We start from the raw sequence: 17,588 nt of genomic DNA on the forward strand, positions 1-17,588 counted from the left end.
TCCTGGGTGTGGTGGTGTGAGACATGTCGACAGGGGCGAGTTTGTTGCTGCCCGGTCGAATTTAAACCACTCATCTGGGGTCGTTTCCAATGTCAGCGTATCCACTAATACAATGGGCACCGTTGTGTGATCCAACTTCCGCGCTTCCGCGGCTCCTGCAGAAGAAGGGGAGGAACTCAGGGCCAGGCACAGGAAACTGTTGGAACTTGGAAAGACTTGTTGACAATGTTGACGGTGTGGGGGATGCTTCCAACACACTGAGATCCTAATCCCTTCCAGGTTCCAGGCTCCCCTCGAATCCCCTGGTCCTATCAGGATGCAAAGGAGATTCGATCCTTCGTAAGTGCTCTCTCCAAAGAGCCGGGAGTGTGAGACACCACGTCTTCCAGTTTAATATCTCTGATGTGGAGGCTTGCATACGGGAGATCATCACTCGTCTCAAGTTGAATACCGCCAGCGGCAAAATATCCCGACATCAGCAGGACCGGGGGCAAACAACTCTAACTAAGAATTCGTAAACAAGATGCAAAATATATAACATCCGAGTCTCTCGCGTTCCATTTGCGTTGTTTCCCTTTTCCTCTTCACCCAAAATCGACCTTTTGCGTCTGTCACTCTTTTACACCCCAGCGGTACTCATCGACGCCTTGGCAGGTTCCATCCTCCGTTCACTCCTTCAGATCAACATCCAAGAATCCCGGCGATTTTCCAAGAAAACTCCTTCTTCAACCAAACCCAAGCTTTCAAAATGCGTTTCTCCGCTGTAGCCGTTGCCGCTCTCGCCACCCAGGCCGCCGCCTGGAGAGGTCAGGGCCCCCCGTCCGGCTCCTACTGGGGTTGGGGGAACACCGGCCTCGAGGCCAGCAAGTCCGCCTCTCCCGACGACTGCTCCGGCGCCGAGGTGACCTCCACCTCCACCATCACCCTCCCCGCCGCCACCGCCCCTCCCGCTGCCACCTCCGCCGCCCCGGTCGTGACCCCCTCCGCCGCCGCCCCTGTCGAGGAGGCCGTCAGCACCACTTCCTCTGCTGCGCCGGCCGCCACCACCGCCGCTTCCAGCGGCACCTCCGGCCTCACCTCGGACCAGCAGGCCGCCCTCGATGCCCACAACGCCGCCCGCTCCGACGTCGGCGTTCCGGCCCTCGAGTGGGATGCTACCCTCGCCTCCAACGCCCAGGAGTGGGCCACCCACCTCCTCTCCGTCGGCTCCCTGACGCACTCTTCCGTCAATGACCAGGGCGAGAACCTGTACATGCAGTCCAACACCGACAGCCCCTACATCAACGCCGCCAACGCCTGGATCGCCGAGAAGTCTTCCTACAACGGCGAGACCATCACCGCGGACAACTACATGGGCTTCGGTCACTACACTCAGATCGTCTGGAAGAGCACCACCAAGGTCGGTCTGGCTGTTGCCACCAACTCCCAGGGCACCTACGTCGTCGCCCGCTACTCGCCCCCCGGCAACTAGTAAGTTTCAATCCTCCTCAGTGGAACCAGTCATGAAAGCAGATAGCTAACAAGAGAAACAGCCTCGGCGAGAAGCCCTACTAAACGTCGATAAGGACGCCGCCATTGGACGGATTTTGATAAAATGGCACAAGGGATCACGCAGCGACAACAAAGCAGGACACCTGTTCTGGTAGCTACGCTGGCTGGGCCGTACACCAACAAACTCTTTTCTTTCCATTCTTGGACATTTTTTGTGTACTTGGGGTTGAGATATTTTCCCACGACTTGATGCTGGATTCCAAAATCAGGATCGAGGAAAAGGAGGTAGATCCTGGGTCCCTTTTTTACAAAACCAACCGCCCTTTGGCGAATTTCTTGCATGACTATAACGAGACATAGCTTAAATGCCTCACGATGCAACTTGAACTTCCTCCCGGTGATTCGATATGATGTTCCGATGGTGCTTGGCTGTATGCACATGAGGAGTGGCGTTCCACTCTGCGATGAGACTCGGGAAATTGTTCTCCTTATGGCCTTTGCCGAGTCGCCATCCGACTCTTTTGACTTTATGCTAGTGGACGTTTTGAACAGGAATCGACTTGGCACGCAAAGAACTTGTGTGTATGCCTTGCTTCGTCGCAAAAAGTTGACATAGCCGGCCGGTAAGCTTCTCCGGGAAGTGGAGGAACGGCAAGTGGATGGGTTGTACCCACGGTCCCCCGCTCTCTCGAATTGTGACGACGAACCACGCAGACTGAGTATCTGCCCATTTGCTTAGATATAGCTGTGTAAAACAAAGGATCCGGTTACATGAAGAAGGCTTCTCCTATGCTTTGACTTGAAGGCTGAGGATACACGTATTAACATCCAGTGATTCCATTTTCAAGCAGTGTCTGGTCACCCGAGTAGTTTCTCCCGGCAGGAATTTGGCACCAAATCACGAACGCCAGGCTATAGCTTCATCCATTTCTATTATAGTTCATACATTCGATACGATGACGTCTTCTGCAAACATTACTTTCGATGGTAAGCCAATTCACCAAGCTTCAATGCTCATGGTGCAATGCTGATGAGTACTCTAGACTACCTCGGGTTAAATGCATGTCTCTACGAGTGGGCAGACAGCTACGACACAAAAGACTGGGATCGTCTTCGCAAGTGTGTCGCCCCTACCCTCCGCGTAAGCTCATCACACATTCCTCCGACAAGACCAACCTAACCCTCACACCAAAGATCGACTACCCCTTCCTTAACAAGATCTGGGAAGCCATGCCCGCAGAAGACTATGTCGCCATGATGAGCAGCAAGCCCATGCTCGGCAGCCCCCTCCTCAAGACGCAACACCTTGTCGGCGCAAGCCGCTGGGAAAAGATCTCAGACACCGAGGTAGTGGGCCATCATCAGCTGCGAGTCCCGCATCAAAAGTACACCGACGAGACGTTCAAACAAGTTGCCGTCAAGGGGCATGCGCATAGTAGCAATAAGCACTGGTATAGAAAGGTCGACGGCGTGTGGAAGTTTGCGGGGCTGAGTCCCAGGATGCACTGGTCCGAGTATGATTTCGAGGCGGTAGCTGCTGAGGGGCGTGATTCGCTTTTAGCTGGGACGGAGAGGGATGCATGATGGGTGAGAGCAGTGCGAGGTCTTTGGAATGCTTGCAAGGTTGTTTGGCAGTTTTCAGGAACGAGTTTGCGATGCCTGGCATTGTATCTGCAGCTTGAGATCAAGACTAGTTTGTCAATGAACCAGTAGAATAAGCATAGGCCTTCGCCTCCGTCGGTGCCGTAGTAACCTGGGTTCATGTCGGCATCACAATGCCCGGCCTTCTTATCGAGTCTAAGGCCATGAGACTACCCCTGAGTATCTCTGCACCTCATGAGCGGTTTCGGCCCCGAGAACATCCGCTGGCAAACTCACTGAACAAGCTCAGGTTGTCGAGGGCGACCTGTAAGTGGTCGAGCTGCGAGCAGGAAGGGCCTCATCTTGAACTTCAAGTTCACATCCACAAGGTTCGTCACGCTACCGCCATCGACCTAACTGACCATGTGCTGCAGCATACCGGTTGCTGCATCCGTTTGCAGCCTCTTACTGCACAGGAAGCACTTCAGATCGACAACAATGAGGTTGGCCGCCGCCCGCACGACCCTATAGACCTTACTGCAAGTGCCATGTCCCTAATGAATGACTCGAGGAAACCTGCCGCGCGACGACATGCTCAGGCAAGGCCGTTCCCGGTAGAGGAGATGGTCTCAACGTGGTAATACACGTGCGAGCCGCTTGTCACCGTTCCTGTGCTACGTGACTGTTGCTAGTTGGTTTCAATCGCCCAACGACATGTCATGCATCCCACGGCGTCTATAGATCGAATTCGGGTTCGAGACAGCGAATGCGATAGAGAGTGGCTCTTGAAGAACCATTGAAGCTATCTAAAAGTTTCCTCTTTTACATCGCACAGTATCCTATTTAGAGTCTAGACTAGCAACTACCGACATCACCATGTCGTGCATCGACCCATTGCGCAAAGCGACGTAGATTTCGCTGGTCAATGTGCCAATAGTCTTCTTTCCCGCTTCCTCGGGGCTTTCGCCGGTTCCCAAAGTGGGCGGGTAGTCTTGCAGACCGCGATGAATCGGAACCCCCAGTGTTTTCCTGACATATTTGTAGATTGCTTTTGAAGCAACCCCGAGATATGCGCCTGTGCTTGGGTTCTCCAGAAACCGTAAGCGTGTCTTGCAGTATTCGTGACTGATTCTTTCGGCGGATTGCTTTGTATGATCGTCCATGGCCTTGAGAGCAATGATCAACTCCTCGGGATGCATGCCCTCGAGAAACGGGCGCCAGATCTCAAGTTGCCCACCTGTCGCTTCTCGCGCAGCAGTTCGACCTCGATCCTCCACGTCGAGGTTGACCAGGTTGTTCCACTTCTGGAGCAGGCTCTCGCCACAGCGTCAGGCAATGTCGTCCGCTCCGTCGGTAGCTTTGGGAAACCAGATACAATTCTGAGCAACTTCCAGCATCGCGGGTCTTGCGACGTTGCAAAAATCGAGATTGAGGCATTCCAGATCGAGAGCCTGGCAAAAGGCGTACACGTAAGTTGCCAACTTGAGGAATAAGATCTCGGTCATTTCCAACGCGTTTCTGGCAGCTATCAATGCAAGCGAGTTGATCGACTGATTGTTCATCTCAGCGCTCTGGATATGGGCGGATACTGGATGGGATAGATGGGCCAGCTCAGACATGTAAGCTGCCATGGTGATGTCCAACCCTTTCGTCGTGAAAGACTTGCTCGGTTTATCAACGGCGAGGTTCGGCGGCAGGCAGTCATTGAGCTTGGCGTTGAGAAGCTCTGTGCATTGCGCAAACATGAGTTTGCCCAAAAGCTGCATGGAGGATGAAACCTTTTCCATGGCGGAAGTGATAGCTAGCGCCTGAAAGTTCCCCCCTTGATGTACGGTTTCGGTCTCGACATCAAAGAGGGGATTGTCCGTAGTGTTATTGATCTCAACTTGTACTTGCTGTTGAGCTAGCATCAAGACTTCAAGCAAGTAACCAATCCATTGGGGCGCGGTCCGAAGAGGATATCGGCCTTTTACAAGGCCTTCGGCGTGGTCGTCCCTATTTCTGGTCAACTTGGATCCAGAGAGAAGACGTAGTATGGTGGCAGCAGCCTCCATCTGTCCCAGGTGCGGTCGACATTGGGATATGAACGGATGGTAATTCGACTGTCGACCTCGTAGTGCCTCAGTTGCCATGGCGGTAAGGAATTGTGACATTGTTGCGAGTTGATGAGCTTGGTGCATGACGATACAGGCCGCTGCGGCGCTTGTAGCAGTACCATTTGTGATGCCCAACGCTTCCTTGGCTTCAAAACGTACTGGCTCCATGCCTATGAATTTCGAGGCTTCTTTTTCAGTCATGAACTTTTGGTTTTGCGTGCCGACAACAACGTAAACATCCGAGTTGCCCTCCAAAACGCCGGCAATGTAAGATAGAGGTATCAAGTCCCCTGAAGCTGAGATGCTTGCACGCAACGGAACTATCGGAATGACATGGTTGTCCAGCAGAGTCAACATAGCTTTCAGAACTTCCAAACGAACACCAGAATGACCACGCAGCAAAGAATTAACCCGAATGAGGAACATTCCTCTGACAATGGAGGTAGGAAGGGCATGACCTCTCTAGGCTTGCATGCCAAGATGGCTTTCGCCATAAGGATCTGAGCCTCTGTCGGAAGGCAGAAGAATATCAACTTGGGGAAGCTGCAGTAGCCCTCTCTGCAATTCTTCATGGTCAGAGGTGCGCACGTCGGCACTTCCGCCAAATCCTGTTGTGATGCCGTAGATTGTAGCTCCTTGGCGAAGCTTCAGGCGCAACAGGACAGTGCTTTGATGGACCTTGTTGAGGATGTTGGCATCCGATGTCAAAGAGACCGGAGCGTGATAATGGCTGACGGCTACCACGTCGGAAAGTAATAAAGTCTGGCCGTCTACAACGCATGAGAATGTGAGTCCAGCAACTGCCGGAGATGTTTCCATTGCCCGGAGACAAGATTTAGATGTCCCATCAACATGATGGTAGGATGCGTCTTGAAGAGACAAAATATAAGTTGGAGACAAGTAAATGGTGTTCAGGTGAGTGCGAGGTGATGTATCAAGGAGTGATTGAGAGCGCAAGAGTGAGGCATGTCAGTTTAGTTCAAGGCAGTTCAACTTATATATTCCCGGATGCAAAGATACCTGAGCATGTTAACTGCAGTATTCGCTGCTCTTTCTGTGTGCGTGCCCTCATGACCATCAAGATTGGGGGCGACCAACTCTAGAATTCCACTCATCTGCGAGCTTCCCTCGACACGACTCGGATACTCGGATATTTTGCGGGAACGTTGAGAATCATTTCTTATCTTGTTCCTAGTGACACGATATGCTGCCTACAAGTTGATCAATGATAATCGTCACTATTTTAGTCAAGCGCACGGAGAGCACTCCACCGGTGGGATGCCGAAATCATAGTTTGCCCACATTTCCTGAAGCAATGGCGGTGCGAATTTTGGTCCTCTTAGCTTCTTCTCGTCGGACGCAACTAGACTGATTATCGGTCTAAAATCTGATTATTCTGCCCAGTATCGTGAGAAATCTCATGGACACCATCACATGTCTCTTGTTCACACGCAGGCACTGGCAGTGGCTCCATTTGATAAGATCTTCCAGAATCTAAGCGAATGCATCTTTATACTGCCCAGACACCCCGGCATGCCTCAAACTTTCAGAGAAGCTATTCAGACACGTGTCATAGGAGGCTTCTCCTAACAAATGGATGGTGGGATTGATTCAATCTTGGTCCATTGCCATATTCCCGTCAGCACAATGCTGCGTTCGGGATACAGTTTGGACCATTCGTAAAAACATGTCTTAATCCTCAACTTTGGCTTACATTGCCTAGCGTTCAACAAACTTTAATTGAAGCCATTCACAGTCGGCGTCCTTTGACGAATGGTGAGAACGGTCCATCTCAATTGCCGCGTTACTGCTCAACATCTCGACTCAGTACAACACTGCTTTTATGACAAGGTTGCAAACCATAAGGTGGTGAAAGTACAACTTACCCCTCAATCGCATGGCGCTTATCATTTTGAAAAAGTCTCGGGTCTGAAGCCGAATATTTATATAAGTTGCGATGTGATATGGACATCATGTACTTGCTTTCTCTCCCTCTCAATATGCCTTATATACAGGATTCAGCCTGAACAAAAAGATAGCCCAATCGGACATCTCATTTTAGCCAGCCGGAGGCGAGCTTGCAAAGCTTTGAAGAAACCATCATGGCAACATCATCACAGTACGCTGAGCGCACCTACCATGACACTTCGTCTCCATACGTTCTACCCAATGAGTAAGTATTTCTGACAACACACGCCGAGGGCGTCTTGATGTACATGAGCTTACTATGCTAGTGCCCCGGAGCAAACTCGTCTCGATGAACAAGCACTTGCCATCGAATCAATACTGGGTGGGAAGCCGTTTCTCTTCAACCTGAGACTTCTCCCGATCCAATCAAAGATTCTCGACATCGGATGTGGAACTGCAGTAGCCACTACCCGGCTCGCACGACAATGTCCTTCTTCTTGGGCGTACGGGATTGATTTGTCTGCAGTCCCTGATCATGTCAAAGCTTCAGCTCCGACCAATGTCACTTTTTTGAAAGACAACATCATGAACGATCTGTCCGAGCAGGGACTCCAGGAACAAAGCTTGGATTATGTGTTTGGGCGTATGTTGTTCCTCGCAATTGACGACTGGAAAGAGTACTTCTCACGCGTCCACCACTTCTTGAAGCCTGGTGCCATCGTAGAGCACCAAGATTGCTCTTGGGAGTACTACCGCCAAGGTACGCAGACAAAGCTTAGCGGAAATTGGTCGTGGCATCAAGCAGTTCTAGAGGAGTCGCAGGCTATGGGACTGGACATCCTGGTTGGTGACCATGCTGGGGATCACATGAAAGCCGCCGGGCTCGAAGTTCTGCACACGCAATAGTTTGAGTTTTCGATGGTGCCGTCCGAGAAGAATATTCCCAGCGCAGCGGTGGGTTACTATGCGCAACGCACTCTTCTCAAGGCCTTCCCAGACCTTCTCAGAAAGATACTGACAAAGCGGGACTTGTACTCTAATGAAGATGTTTCGAAATTGACGAAGAAATGCCTTGAGACTTCATCAGTGGAGGAAGGGATTTTTGTCAAGTACACAGTCCCCATTGGGAGAAAGCCAGCTCAGGAGTAGTTGATACAAGCAATTATGATAATGCCAGCATTACTCGTCAGGAGAACTTGGGCAACCCCTGTGTCCACCACATGCGGACCCTTGTCTCTAGCAACACTTCAATATTGAGAATGGTTGGTGTTGCACCGCTGGCCGGGCTTCCAAGCACTCTATGCCATCATCCTCACCCGAAGAGGCACATTGACCACAGCCGATAGGGCGTGGGTTTTCAAGTCCTGGGGAGGTATCGCCCGGACTCCTGCAGAAAGGCTATGAGGCTTACTCGAAGTCTTTGAGAGGCTGTGCAGGAGACTATTGGTGCTTCGGATGACTTAGCACAGTATCTTCGTCCGCGTCACGGAATTGCTGGCGGCACACCAGATCGAGGTACACGTCTCTCACCTTGATAGTCAAACTCCCTTCCGAAAACAATCACATACGACCACACCCATCGGAGAATTCGGGATCCCGTCCGCTCTCCCATAGACAAGCCGATGAGGGCCAGATTAGTAGTTGAGTCGGTGACGATCAGCGAATACCTGGTGTTGTATGTTTTTGTTTTCCTCTCCTCTCTCTTTTTGACCGACCAAGGTTGGGTGCATGTTGATGTTCATCTCCCACTTGGTTTAAATGAACCTTGATGACATTGCCCGTCAACAAGTTGGTATCGAATGAAGCTTGGGGAATGACAGTGGGGCAAATGCGGTCAATGTGTGCAGGAGGATTTTGTGATATTACAGTTTCTTATGTGGGCAACCGGCATGCCAGCCAGGCCATGGGTTTGATATGGTACATCGTAGAGTGGAAAACAGCTATAAGAACAAGCCAAGAAGGTCCTTTTCCAGGGTGTGGGTTTTTCGTATCATCTTACACTTTGCACGCGCGCCGCGCCATCATACATCATTGAGTCTTCTTCTTCTTCCCAACATATTTTTTTCCCTTCCAAACAAAAACCATCATTCACCTTGAATTTAGGCGTTGACGAAGCCCTTGACGTTGTTCAACCACCGGACGTACTCGCGCTGCTCCTTGACGTCAATGTAGTCGGGCGCGAAGACGGCCAGGCCCTGGGTGATGCCGCGCTCCTCGAGGTAGCGCTCCATCAGGATCTGCAGATCCTCATCGAGGCTGCCGAAGGGGGGCCCGGGGTAAATGTCGCTGCGAGCGTGGGCGACCTCGGCGTTGGAGGCGTGGGCGAGCTTGCCGTCCTCGTAGTAGAACATGTTGTCGACGACGATGGCGCCGTCTTGGGCGGTGGCGTCGATGTTGAGGGCGCCGGGGGTCTTGCCGGGCTTCTCGACGACGATGCTCAGGCGGCAAGGGGGAGCGGCCTCGTCGAGGTCGCCCTCCTCCTCCTCGAGCTGCTCCTCGGCGTTGGCGGAGCGAGCGCCGCCGGAGGACTGGACACCGGACTGCTTGTTGGGGTTCTGGACGTCGGATTCGAACTCCTCGTCCTCGAGGGCGCGGTCCTGGTCGTACATCTCGGGGTCGTAGTTGGCGAGGTCGGCGATGGAGAAAGTGATTGTGATCCTGAGGGTTTCTGTTAGTTTCCCATTTCGCAATACTGGTTGCTAGACGCTGCTGGGCTGCAGAACTCACTTCTCCTCGCCAAACTTGCGGGTAAGCTTGACCTCCTCCTTGCCAGGGGTGTCGTGGAGCTCAAAGGGGCTGTTGTCGATGAAGTCTTTGACGCTCGCGGGCAGCTGCTCGTTCTGCTTCACCTCCTCCTCAAACTGGAGCTCGCTCTCGAGCTTGGCGACGAGCTCTGAGTCGGTCTCGCCGGCGGCAGACTTCCTGAAGGCGGAGCTGGAGAAGGCTGATGCGCGCTGGGTCTGGACGGCAGCGCTCCATGATGAGGCCTTGATGAAGGCACTGGGGCGCGCGGTCTGTCTGAGGGAAAGGCGGGTGAGAGCTCTGGGCGCGGAGCGCGCGACGGATCTGATGGAAAGCATGATGGGCGGTGACTGGAGGTGTTGTGTTGAGCGGTGGTGATGGTTGAGGCAAGGAGAGGTGCAAAAGCTTGTTGGAGGAGGGTGGAGGTGGATTGGCTGGATCTGCCAGGTCGCAAAAAAGCTTTGGAGAGCTCCCAAAATTTTTGACATCAGATTAGAAATCGGCGAAACCTTTGGCCGGGTTACGCGGCGCTAGGTGGAGCGGGACCGCCAGGGACTTAACGGCAGGGTCCATTCTGCAAACACTTCTCAAATTCAGGCACCAGACCATAACTCCACTGCATCTGGAATCGATCCACAGAAGCACCTTGATTTTGATGTTATCAATACAGGTTCTGAGCTAAGCTCCAATAGGTAGCAACAGGATCCAGACCTTTCGACACTCAGACTTCGCTCCATGAAGTCGTGGGCTTGTCTCCAGGAAACCATTCACTGTAACAAACAACAGTTTTCAAGACAATTCTAGGAAATACTTCTAGCTGACCCGCAACTAGCTTGCCGTGAAATGGCTCTATAGTTGACTCTTTTCTCACTCAGCCTGCACCGCCTTTTCCTTTCCTTTCCTTTCCTTTCCTTTCCTTTCCTTTCCTTTCCTTTCTCTAGTGAAGACTGATATGTTGCGACACTGGTTGTGGCCGAGGGATGCGACGGACTCCCTCTTTACACTTCCAGCAGTGATTTTGGGTACAGCTACGGTCGCTACCTATGCCGGCATCACAGCTTCCAAAGACGCCGTTCTTTTTGGCCAGAAAGCAGGGTCTCTCCGATATGAGGACCGTATCTTGGTGACTGCATACACTGCAGACGCGGAGGTGTGTGATGTATTTGCACATGGTTTGCTAGATGTCTATATAAGCATATCTCCAAGTGCCTCAAATGCTGAAAGACGGCTTACATTGCAGATATGTGGAATCTGAAGATGGCCGAGTTATCGAAATTATGGAGAATGATAGGCACAGCTAGGAAGATTGGCGAGATAGTTGATCAGTCTAAATTGTAGTAATTATCCGCTAATACATAACATAACAATGACAGTAGATATGATGCCCGTAGACCCGGAGATCTGGCTGAATGATATACCATTGGAGATGACCCAATGATCCTGCGTGACGGAAATACTCCCCGAGATCCAGCGCATCAAGAGCCCAGCCGCCATCGTTGTACCGACAGCATGATGCCAGTGTTATGTTAAGCGCCCACCAGCATCCCGATCCTCTGTCCTGCGACACTCTCAGACGCAATTCTGTTCACAACATCTCACCACTTGTGGGAAGAGACTTGGATCGAGTAGAGTAGATGGGTCCATTCTCAACCACAAGACTCTGCAGGCGTGTAACTGTTGAAAGCCTCGCGAGACGAGTACACCGGCGGTGTAATGTAGCACCTGGAACTCGAGGGAAAAGCTGGGTCTTAGTATGAAGCAGAATAACGACTCGCCGACAATGTGGTCCCAGTGGCCTGGTCCAGGAGGCTTGGAGCAGATGGGATGCATGATCTGGACTTGCTTGGCGAGTCTGAGCACAGGCTGACGACGCCGTGGAAAAGATGTCGCGCGATGGAGCTGTATGGTCAGGACGTTTCGGTTCCCGGCGTCATCGTGACTACCGGCATGCAATATGGAAGCTCCATGGTTGGGCGATCTGGGATAAAGAGGATCATGTTATACTAGGCTGCAAGGTTTCTCAGGCAGCGTTTGCCGATCCTCACCCAAAGTTTCGGAAGTAATTGTTTGTTTCATGCAAAACCGCCACGTTGGCTCTTCATATGACGCTGCTTCGGTCTCTGCCGCCCGCCTTTTGAATCTCCCTCCCCCGAATGGCCATCGGTACGGCGCGCGGTTTCCCATGAAGCCACATGCTCTCCACGTTTGGCACCCTTTGCCGAAGACCCCTTTTGTGCAACGAGCACAGGAGAATCATGACTTAGACGCTAAACGAGCCAGTGATTTGACCATGCGTGGTCTGCTGTGATCCGAGCCTTGGGAACTTTCGCACCTCAACATGCACGGTTGCTGTATGTAACCGGAGAAATTTTGTCTGTTGGCCAAACAAGAAGTCCGATACAGTGCCTGAACCTGTCTGAGACAATTCCCGCGAAAATCCCGCCCCTTCTATGGTGGCACCGTACGAGGAGCCGTGTACAGAAATTGGAGCCGACGATTGATCCCCCATCCCTTGTCCCAGTGAAATCGATGATGCAGCTTCGATTCGAGGCCTGACTTGCTGGTGGCCTCGTGGTTTTCCCCCAAACGCCGAAAGAACGCCATGGTCATGCTGTCAGATGCCAGAAACTAAACTCTGGGAGGGAAGCTGGAGGTTCTGACGTTTCCGTCACTCGTGATCTTGACCCAGGCGACGGAGGTGAGGTAAGCCCATGAGCCCTCCCAGCGGTCGAGGAGGGTGACGTTGGACGAATTTGTGAGGTCAGGAAGGTCTACATAGATGTTAGCACGTCGTGAAATAAGGTACACTATGATGCAGGACGACTAACAGAACCCGATCTTGTACTCTTCCTCCAGGTTGGAGATTTTCAGCTTGAGCAAGTCTTCCTTGGCACTTGCAGGGCGGCCGGCACGGCGGGTCTTCTTGACCTCGGCGTACTCCTCATCGTACTGGTGCACAAATCTGCTAATGTGTCAGTGTTTGCTCAAAGTATGTGGGCTGTTCGGCTGCTGAGACGTACTTGCTGATGAGCTCCTGAACGGCGGCCAAGTCGAGGGGTTCAGATCCCCTCTCCTGGATAGCCTTTTGGAAGTAGGAGGCACGGTCAACTAGGGGCACTCGGTATCAGTCCTTGTGAGTTTGGATATTCTTGAACTCGGTAGTCTTACTCATGGGCTGCTCCTTCTTGTTCTTTGAAGCGTGGAGCTTTCCCAGCCTTTGGTCTCTGATGGAGGCCTTGTGAAGACGCTTGGAGTCTCTTGAGAACTCATGCAAGGCCAGGTCATGACCGTTGCGCTTCTTCGCAATGTGCTTGCGGGCCTTTTCTAATGTTGAGGGCATATTGGCGGTAGGGGAGCGACAGAGTGACTGAGACAAAATCAAGCCCCTCAATGAGATTGTTACCTGAGATCGAAGATGCTCAAGAGTGAACGAGACGCAGAATGAGATTTACGATGGCGTTGGTCTGTGAAAGTCGGTCTGTGCCCCACCGGATGAAAATCCCATCCATCTCTCCTCTGCAGTGTGTTTGTACCTTCGTACCTGTGCACAGACATTGAATGGAATGAAAAGAAGACGTCTCCACTTAACCGAAGAAGGGTCCAATGGTCTCCAGCCAAATCCGGACAGAGTGACGTTGCTCTGGATATCCTGGCCATGGCACGCTAATCCCCTTTGGGGCATTCGCTCGGCCTGGTCCTTGCGTTAATAAAAAAAAAAAGACAGAGAAAGAAAGAGGGAAAAAAAGAGTCGCGATATGAGCCTGACGCGGTCCGGTGTATCCACCCGCGTTCCAATATAGCAGGCCCAGGTCCCCCCGGGCGATTCCACCGTCCCTTTCCCGTGCAGGAAGCCGTGATTCACTCCACCTGCACACTTTCGCTCCTCCGACCTCAGCATCGTGGTGAATTTCTGTCGACCTCGCCTTTCCCCCTCTTCCAGTCTCCAACCTGTCGTCGCGAATATTCCGAACAAGTGGCATTTCCGGTATCGTCAACGTAGCGCCCCAGTGCTTTGTTTACATTTGCCCCCGGGTCACCTGACTTGGCGTTCCGACTTGCAATCCTTACGCGAACGTCTTCCCTACGCGTCATTCTCTCTCAATGAATGGACTGAGCATTGCTTTCCCATTGTCGACTCCGGCTTCTGGCCTGTGAATCGGATCGGAGAGAGAGAGAGACCTAGGCTACCCTCAGGAAATCCAAACTTGCCGACCTTTGAGGACCTGCGAACCCTTCTTGCGATCAACAATGGGCGTCTCAGGTACCTTTTCTCCCTTGCTTCGGGTCTGGCGAACGTTCTTGCTCACCGAACCCCCCTAGGCCTTCTTCCGTTGCTCAAGTCCATCCACAAGCCAACCGAGTTGAAGAAGTTCGCCGGTGAGACGCTCGGCGTCGACGCCTACGGATGGCTTCACAGAGGAGCCATTGCCTGCGCTGTTGACCTGGCCAAGGGCAACCCCACCCGCAAGTAAGTGGCCCTAGCTATGCGCTGTGCATTGGCACTTTCCAAGCTACGCACCCGTAGGTTTATATGCCTAACACTGCATCAGATATGTCGACTTCGCCATGCATCGGGTAAGGATGCTCAAGCATTTTGGCGTCACACCATACATGGTATTTGATGGCGACTTCCTTCCCAGCAAAGCCGCCACCGAGGGATCCCGCGCTAAACGCCGTGAAGAGAGCAAAAAGTCTGCCATGGAGCTTCTCAGAGCCGGAAAGTCGTCACAAGCAGCCCTCGAGTTTCAGAAGGCCATTGATGTCACACCGGAAATGGCTCGCAACCTCATTGACGAATTGAAGAAGATGAATATTTCGTACGTCGTTGCACCGTACGAGGCTGATTCTCAGCTCGTTTACCTCGAACGCCAAGGCCTCATCAACGGCATTCTGTCGGAGGACTCCGATCTCTTGGTTTTCGGTTGCAAGCGGCTCCTCACGAAACTCGACCAGTACGGCAATTGCATCGAGATCAACCGGAGGGATTTCTGTGCAGTTCGGGAGGTTTCTCTTACGGGGTGGACAGATGACGACTTCCGCCGTATGGCTATTCTCAGCGGGTGCGACTATCTTGAGGGCATCAACAACATGGGTCTCAAGACGGCGTACCGGATGATTCGCAAGTATAAGACGGTTGATCGACTGGTCCGGATGATTCAGTTCGAGGGAAAGCACCGTGTTTCAGAGAACTACATGTCTCGGTTTGCTCAGGCGGAGCTCACATTCATTTACCAAAGAGTCTACTGCCCGACGACGAAGCGGCTGGTGTGTTTAACAGAACCTGAGGAAGGCAAGGGTGTGGAGGATATGCCGTTCATTGGCGGCTACGTCGAGCCAGCCTTGGCTACGGCAATTGCACTCGGAGACGTCAACCCCATCACCAAGGAGACCATCATCCCCGCGCCCATGCCTGGCTCCAAGACCGATACGAAAAGAAGACATTCCCAGTCCGCCGAGGCCCTCGCGGCTGCCTCTTCATCGTCGACCCGCACGCGACAACCGACTAAACCGGTTGATTCGTACTTCAAAGGACACCAGCGTATTCCGATGGGTGAAATGGACCGCAATTGCTTCTCTGTCGATCCAGAGAGAGTTGCTGCTCTTACTCACAACGGCCTTGTTCCCAGAGTCTTTCCCCTTCCTAGGCCATATGTCGGCAACACTTCATCATCACAGCCAACCGCCAGCTCTCGCCCCACACGAACCGCCCGTTCAAATACTTCCCCTCGCCTCTTACGACGACGGACCGAGCCCATCCAGGACTTACTGCAACAAAACGCCCCTAGCAGCTCTGACGGAACCCGTCGTATCACTGCCGGTGATGCGACAAACACCCTTGTCGATATTGATGCGCTAATGAAAGGCGGTTCCCAACGGCCTCCCAAGAAGGTCCGTCTCTGTGCAGACACAGACATCACAGAAACGAAAACTGAGGAATCCCAAAAGAGCAAGTTCTTCTCCAAGAACGGAAGCTCAAACAACAAGAGCAAGGACAGTTTCCTATTCTCAGACGACTCCATCGACGAGGCACTACTTCATCTCCCCGACATTGACGGATGGCATGCTCCTAAGCCAAAGTCAATATCGGTGTATGAAGAGAGTCAGAACACGGATACAGGAACGGAGGCAACTGCCGGCACAGACAGCCAGTTCAGCAAGGACGGAGAGATATCGGCTACGCCGCTAACTGATGTGTCCGAAGTAGATGACGTCGAGCCGACCAAGTCTGTCTCGTCACTCCCAGAGAAGAACATGAGACGGACGTCACTACAGCGATTTGCCTTCAGCTCTCAGCCCAGCCCAGCCGTCTCAAGCCAGCCCAACACGCCGAGCACCATTGCCTCTCAGCAATCATCGACTTTCACACCCTCAACCGGTGCCCCCTCCACTGCGGCATCCTCCATCACCTTTTCGGCTAGCTCAATCGCAGCCGGTCCGTCCAAGACCACTCCGCTTCTCACCCCACTGCAGCGGATGGGAGCCCGTGCCCTCCAGCGCAAAAACCCGCCTGCCCGGCAGCCACTGTCTCCTACTAAGAGCATGATACAGCGGAGCCCTAAACGCAGTCCCCGGAAGAGCCGGCTACTCAAGTCGTTCCCCGTCAACCCGTCGTTTGTGCCTCTGCCCAAGGTCGACTTGGCCGAGGTCGAGGCTCTGAACGCGCCGTGCGGAAGCGAAGACCAGATCATCCCCGATAGCGACGGCGAGAATGATGACGATGTCTTTGCCCAAGACCTTGGCCAGAAAGACGACAGCGACTCCATGCCCAAGGCACTGAACCTTTCTCGGTTTGTATACAACTGAAGCAATCATTAACCACATGTCGATGCGATACCCACAAACGTTGCGTCATTATTTTGTTCTATCCACTTTGGAAGCAGGCGTTACGAGACACGCATCATTGAGGCGCAAGGAGCGCGACCTCCACAGGGTAGAGATAGCTCTATTCTCTTGAGCACCCGATCATGTTATCCCCCACTCCTGATTCGCAGCGAGGGCGGTATATGCCAGTGGTGAATCAAGACAAGGTCACCAAGGCGTACGGGCAGGAAGGCATACAGCATACGTTATCAATTGGCATGATAGGGGTTTTCTAGGGACCACAGAACATGAGAAGCGTGCCAAGGCAAATCAAGAGCAATGGGATAGCCAGGGTTTCTTGTATGCATTGTAATCACAGGAGACGATGGAGTTTTTAGTTAGTGATGATGGGAATATATCATGGCCGGAAGACCTTTTGTGATGAAACATGTGTTCTACTATGTGTGACCAGCTTGCAGGACTGTTGTTCAAAATTCGAACTACAACGACTTGCCCCTATGGGGTTTGGACTGAGTGTGTATCCGTACTCCGTACATTACGGGACTTGAATAAACATGCAATCTCGGCCCGGACCGGGAGCCATCCAGCCCCCAATCCCACCTTGAACCAAGAGCAGGGACCCAGATAAGTCAGTCAAGCAATGCGGCCCATTGCGCGCTCACAAAACACTTTACACTAATCACCAACAAGGGAAGACAGATACATGGGTCGCAACGTTTTACAAATTACACAGAACTCACAACACAGAATCCATGATGAAGAAAGGACCAAGACATGAGCTTGCCCAACGAGAATAAAAAAATAGTGGCGTGATGCATGAACCCTAGCCCGCCGTGCCTGGGACACTGGGGGGCATGTAACCTGAAGACCTATACCATACACAATGCTCATGATGCGCAGCAGTCATCCCTTGCCTTCCCTTTAAGATGAAAGAGAGAGGAGAAAAAA

General features: G+C 52.5%; 8 protein-coding genes across 8 annotated transcripts; 4 read left to right on the forward strand and 4 right to left on the reverse strand.

Moving 5' to 3' along the window:
• Positions 1 to 581: 581 nt before the first annotated feature.
• BDP55DRAFT_719635 (CAP domain-containing protein) lies at positions 582 to 1,915 on the forward strand. The gene is made up of 2 exons (XM_060578445.1): positions 582 to 1,470; positions 1,533 to 1,915. The coding sequence occupies exons 1-2, from the start codon at positions 749 to 751 to the stop codon at positions 1,552 to 1,554; spliced, it is 744 nt and encodes a 247-aa protein (XP_060424456.1). The 5' UTR covers positions 582 to 748; the 3' UTR covers positions 1,555 to 1,915.
• Positions 1,916 to 2,447: 532 nt separating this feature from the next.
• Positions 2,448 to 3,146, forward strand: BDP55DRAFT_755196 (Scytalone dehydratase; the record flags this gene model as incomplete). Its single annotated transcript, XM_060580741.1, has 3 exons — positions 2,448 to 2,478; positions 2,535 to 2,632; positions 2,686 to 3,146. 3 exons carry the CDS (start codon positions 2,448 to 2,450, stop codon positions 3,073 to 3,075), a joined length of 519 nt encoding a protein of 172 aa, XP_060424457.1. The 3' UTR covers positions 3,076 to 3,146.
• A 156-nt stretch (positions 3,147 to 3,302) lies between these two features.
• On the reverse strand, positions 3,303 to 5,987 carry BDP55DRAFT_697432 (putative phenylalanine ammonia-lyase; the record flags this gene model as incomplete). Its single annotated transcript, XM_060577682.1, has 4 exons — positions 3,303 to 3,356; positions 3,939 to 4,386; positions 4,441 to 5,630; positions 5,703 to 5,987. 4 exons carry the CDS (start codon positions 5,985 to 5,987, stop codon positions 3,303 to 3,305), a joined length of 1,977 nt encoding a protein of 658 aa, XP_060424458.1.
• Positions 5,988 to 7,270: 1,283 nt separating this feature from the next.
• On the forward strand, positions 7,271 to 8,225 carry BDP55DRAFT_697434 (S-adenosyl-L-methionine-dependent methyltransferase; the record flags this gene model as incomplete). The annotated part of the gene is made up of 3 exons (XM_060577683.1): positions 7,271 to 7,341; positions 7,403 to 7,964; positions 7,989 to 8,225. The coding sequence occupies 3 exons, from the start codon at positions 7,271 to 7,273 to the stop codon at positions 8,223 to 8,225; spliced, it is 870 nt and encodes a 289-aa protein (XP_060424459.1).
• Positions 8,226 to 8,766: 541 nt separating this feature from the next.
• On the reverse strand, positions 8,767 to 10,731 carry BDP55DRAFT_678740 (mitochondrial glycoprotein). The gene is made up of 2 exons (XM_060576010.1): positions 9,804 to 10,731; positions 8,767 to 9,734 (listed from the first exon to the last, which is right to left on the reverse strand). Exons 1-2 carry the CDS (start codon positions 10,304 to 10,306, stop codon positions 9,176 to 9,178), a joined length of 1,062 nt encoding a protein of 353 aa, XP_060424460.1. The 5' UTR covers positions 10,307 to 10,731; the 3' UTR covers positions 8,767 to 9,175.
• An 81-nt stretch (positions 10,732 to 10,812) lies between these two features.
• BDP55DRAFT_521775 (uncharacterized protein) lies at positions 10,813 to 10,989 on the reverse strand (the record flags this gene model as incomplete). Its single annotated transcript, XM_060567776.1, has 1 exon — positions 10,813 to 10,989. A coding segment is annotated over one exon (177 nt), but the record flags the coding sequence as incomplete, so codon positions are not given.
• A 1,235-nt stretch (positions 10,990 to 12,224) lies between these two features.
• On the reverse strand, positions 12,225 to 13,280 carry BDP55DRAFT_333803 (translation machinery-associated protein 16). Its single transcript, XM_060566866.1, has 4 exons — positions 12,987 to 13,280; positions 12,839 to 12,926; positions 12,647 to 12,780; positions 12,225 to 12,589 (listed from the first exon to the last, which is right to left on the reverse strand). The coding sequence occupies exons 1-4, from the start codon at positions 13,156 to 13,158 to the stop codon at positions 12,447 to 12,449; spliced, it is 537 nt and encodes a 178-aa protein (XP_060424462.1). The 5' UTR covers positions 13,159 to 13,280; the 3' UTR covers positions 12,225 to 12,446.
• A 652-nt stretch (positions 13,281 to 13,932) lies between these two features.
• BDP55DRAFT_333848 (uncharacterized protein) lies at positions 13,933 to 16,845 on the forward strand. Its single transcript, XM_060566868.1, has 3 exons — positions 13,933 to 14,079; positions 14,139 to 14,286; positions 14,369 to 16,845. The coding sequence occupies exons 1-3, from the start codon at positions 14,067 to 14,069 to the stop codon at positions 16,620 to 16,622; spliced, it is 2,415 nt and encodes an 804-aa protein (XP_060424463.1). The 5' UTR covers positions 13,933 to 14,066; the 3' UTR covers positions 16,623 to 16,845.
• Positions 16,846 to 17,588: the final 743 nt, after the last annotated feature.

This window comes from Colletotrichum godetiae (genome assembly GCF_030913485.1).
Source record: "Colletotrichum godetiae strain CBS 193.32 chromosome Unknown BDP55scaffold_57, whole genome shotgun sequence".
Lineage (NCBI taxonomy): Eukaryota > Fungi > Ascomycota > Sordariomycetes > Glomerellales > Glomerellaceae > Colletotrichum > Colletotrichum godetiae.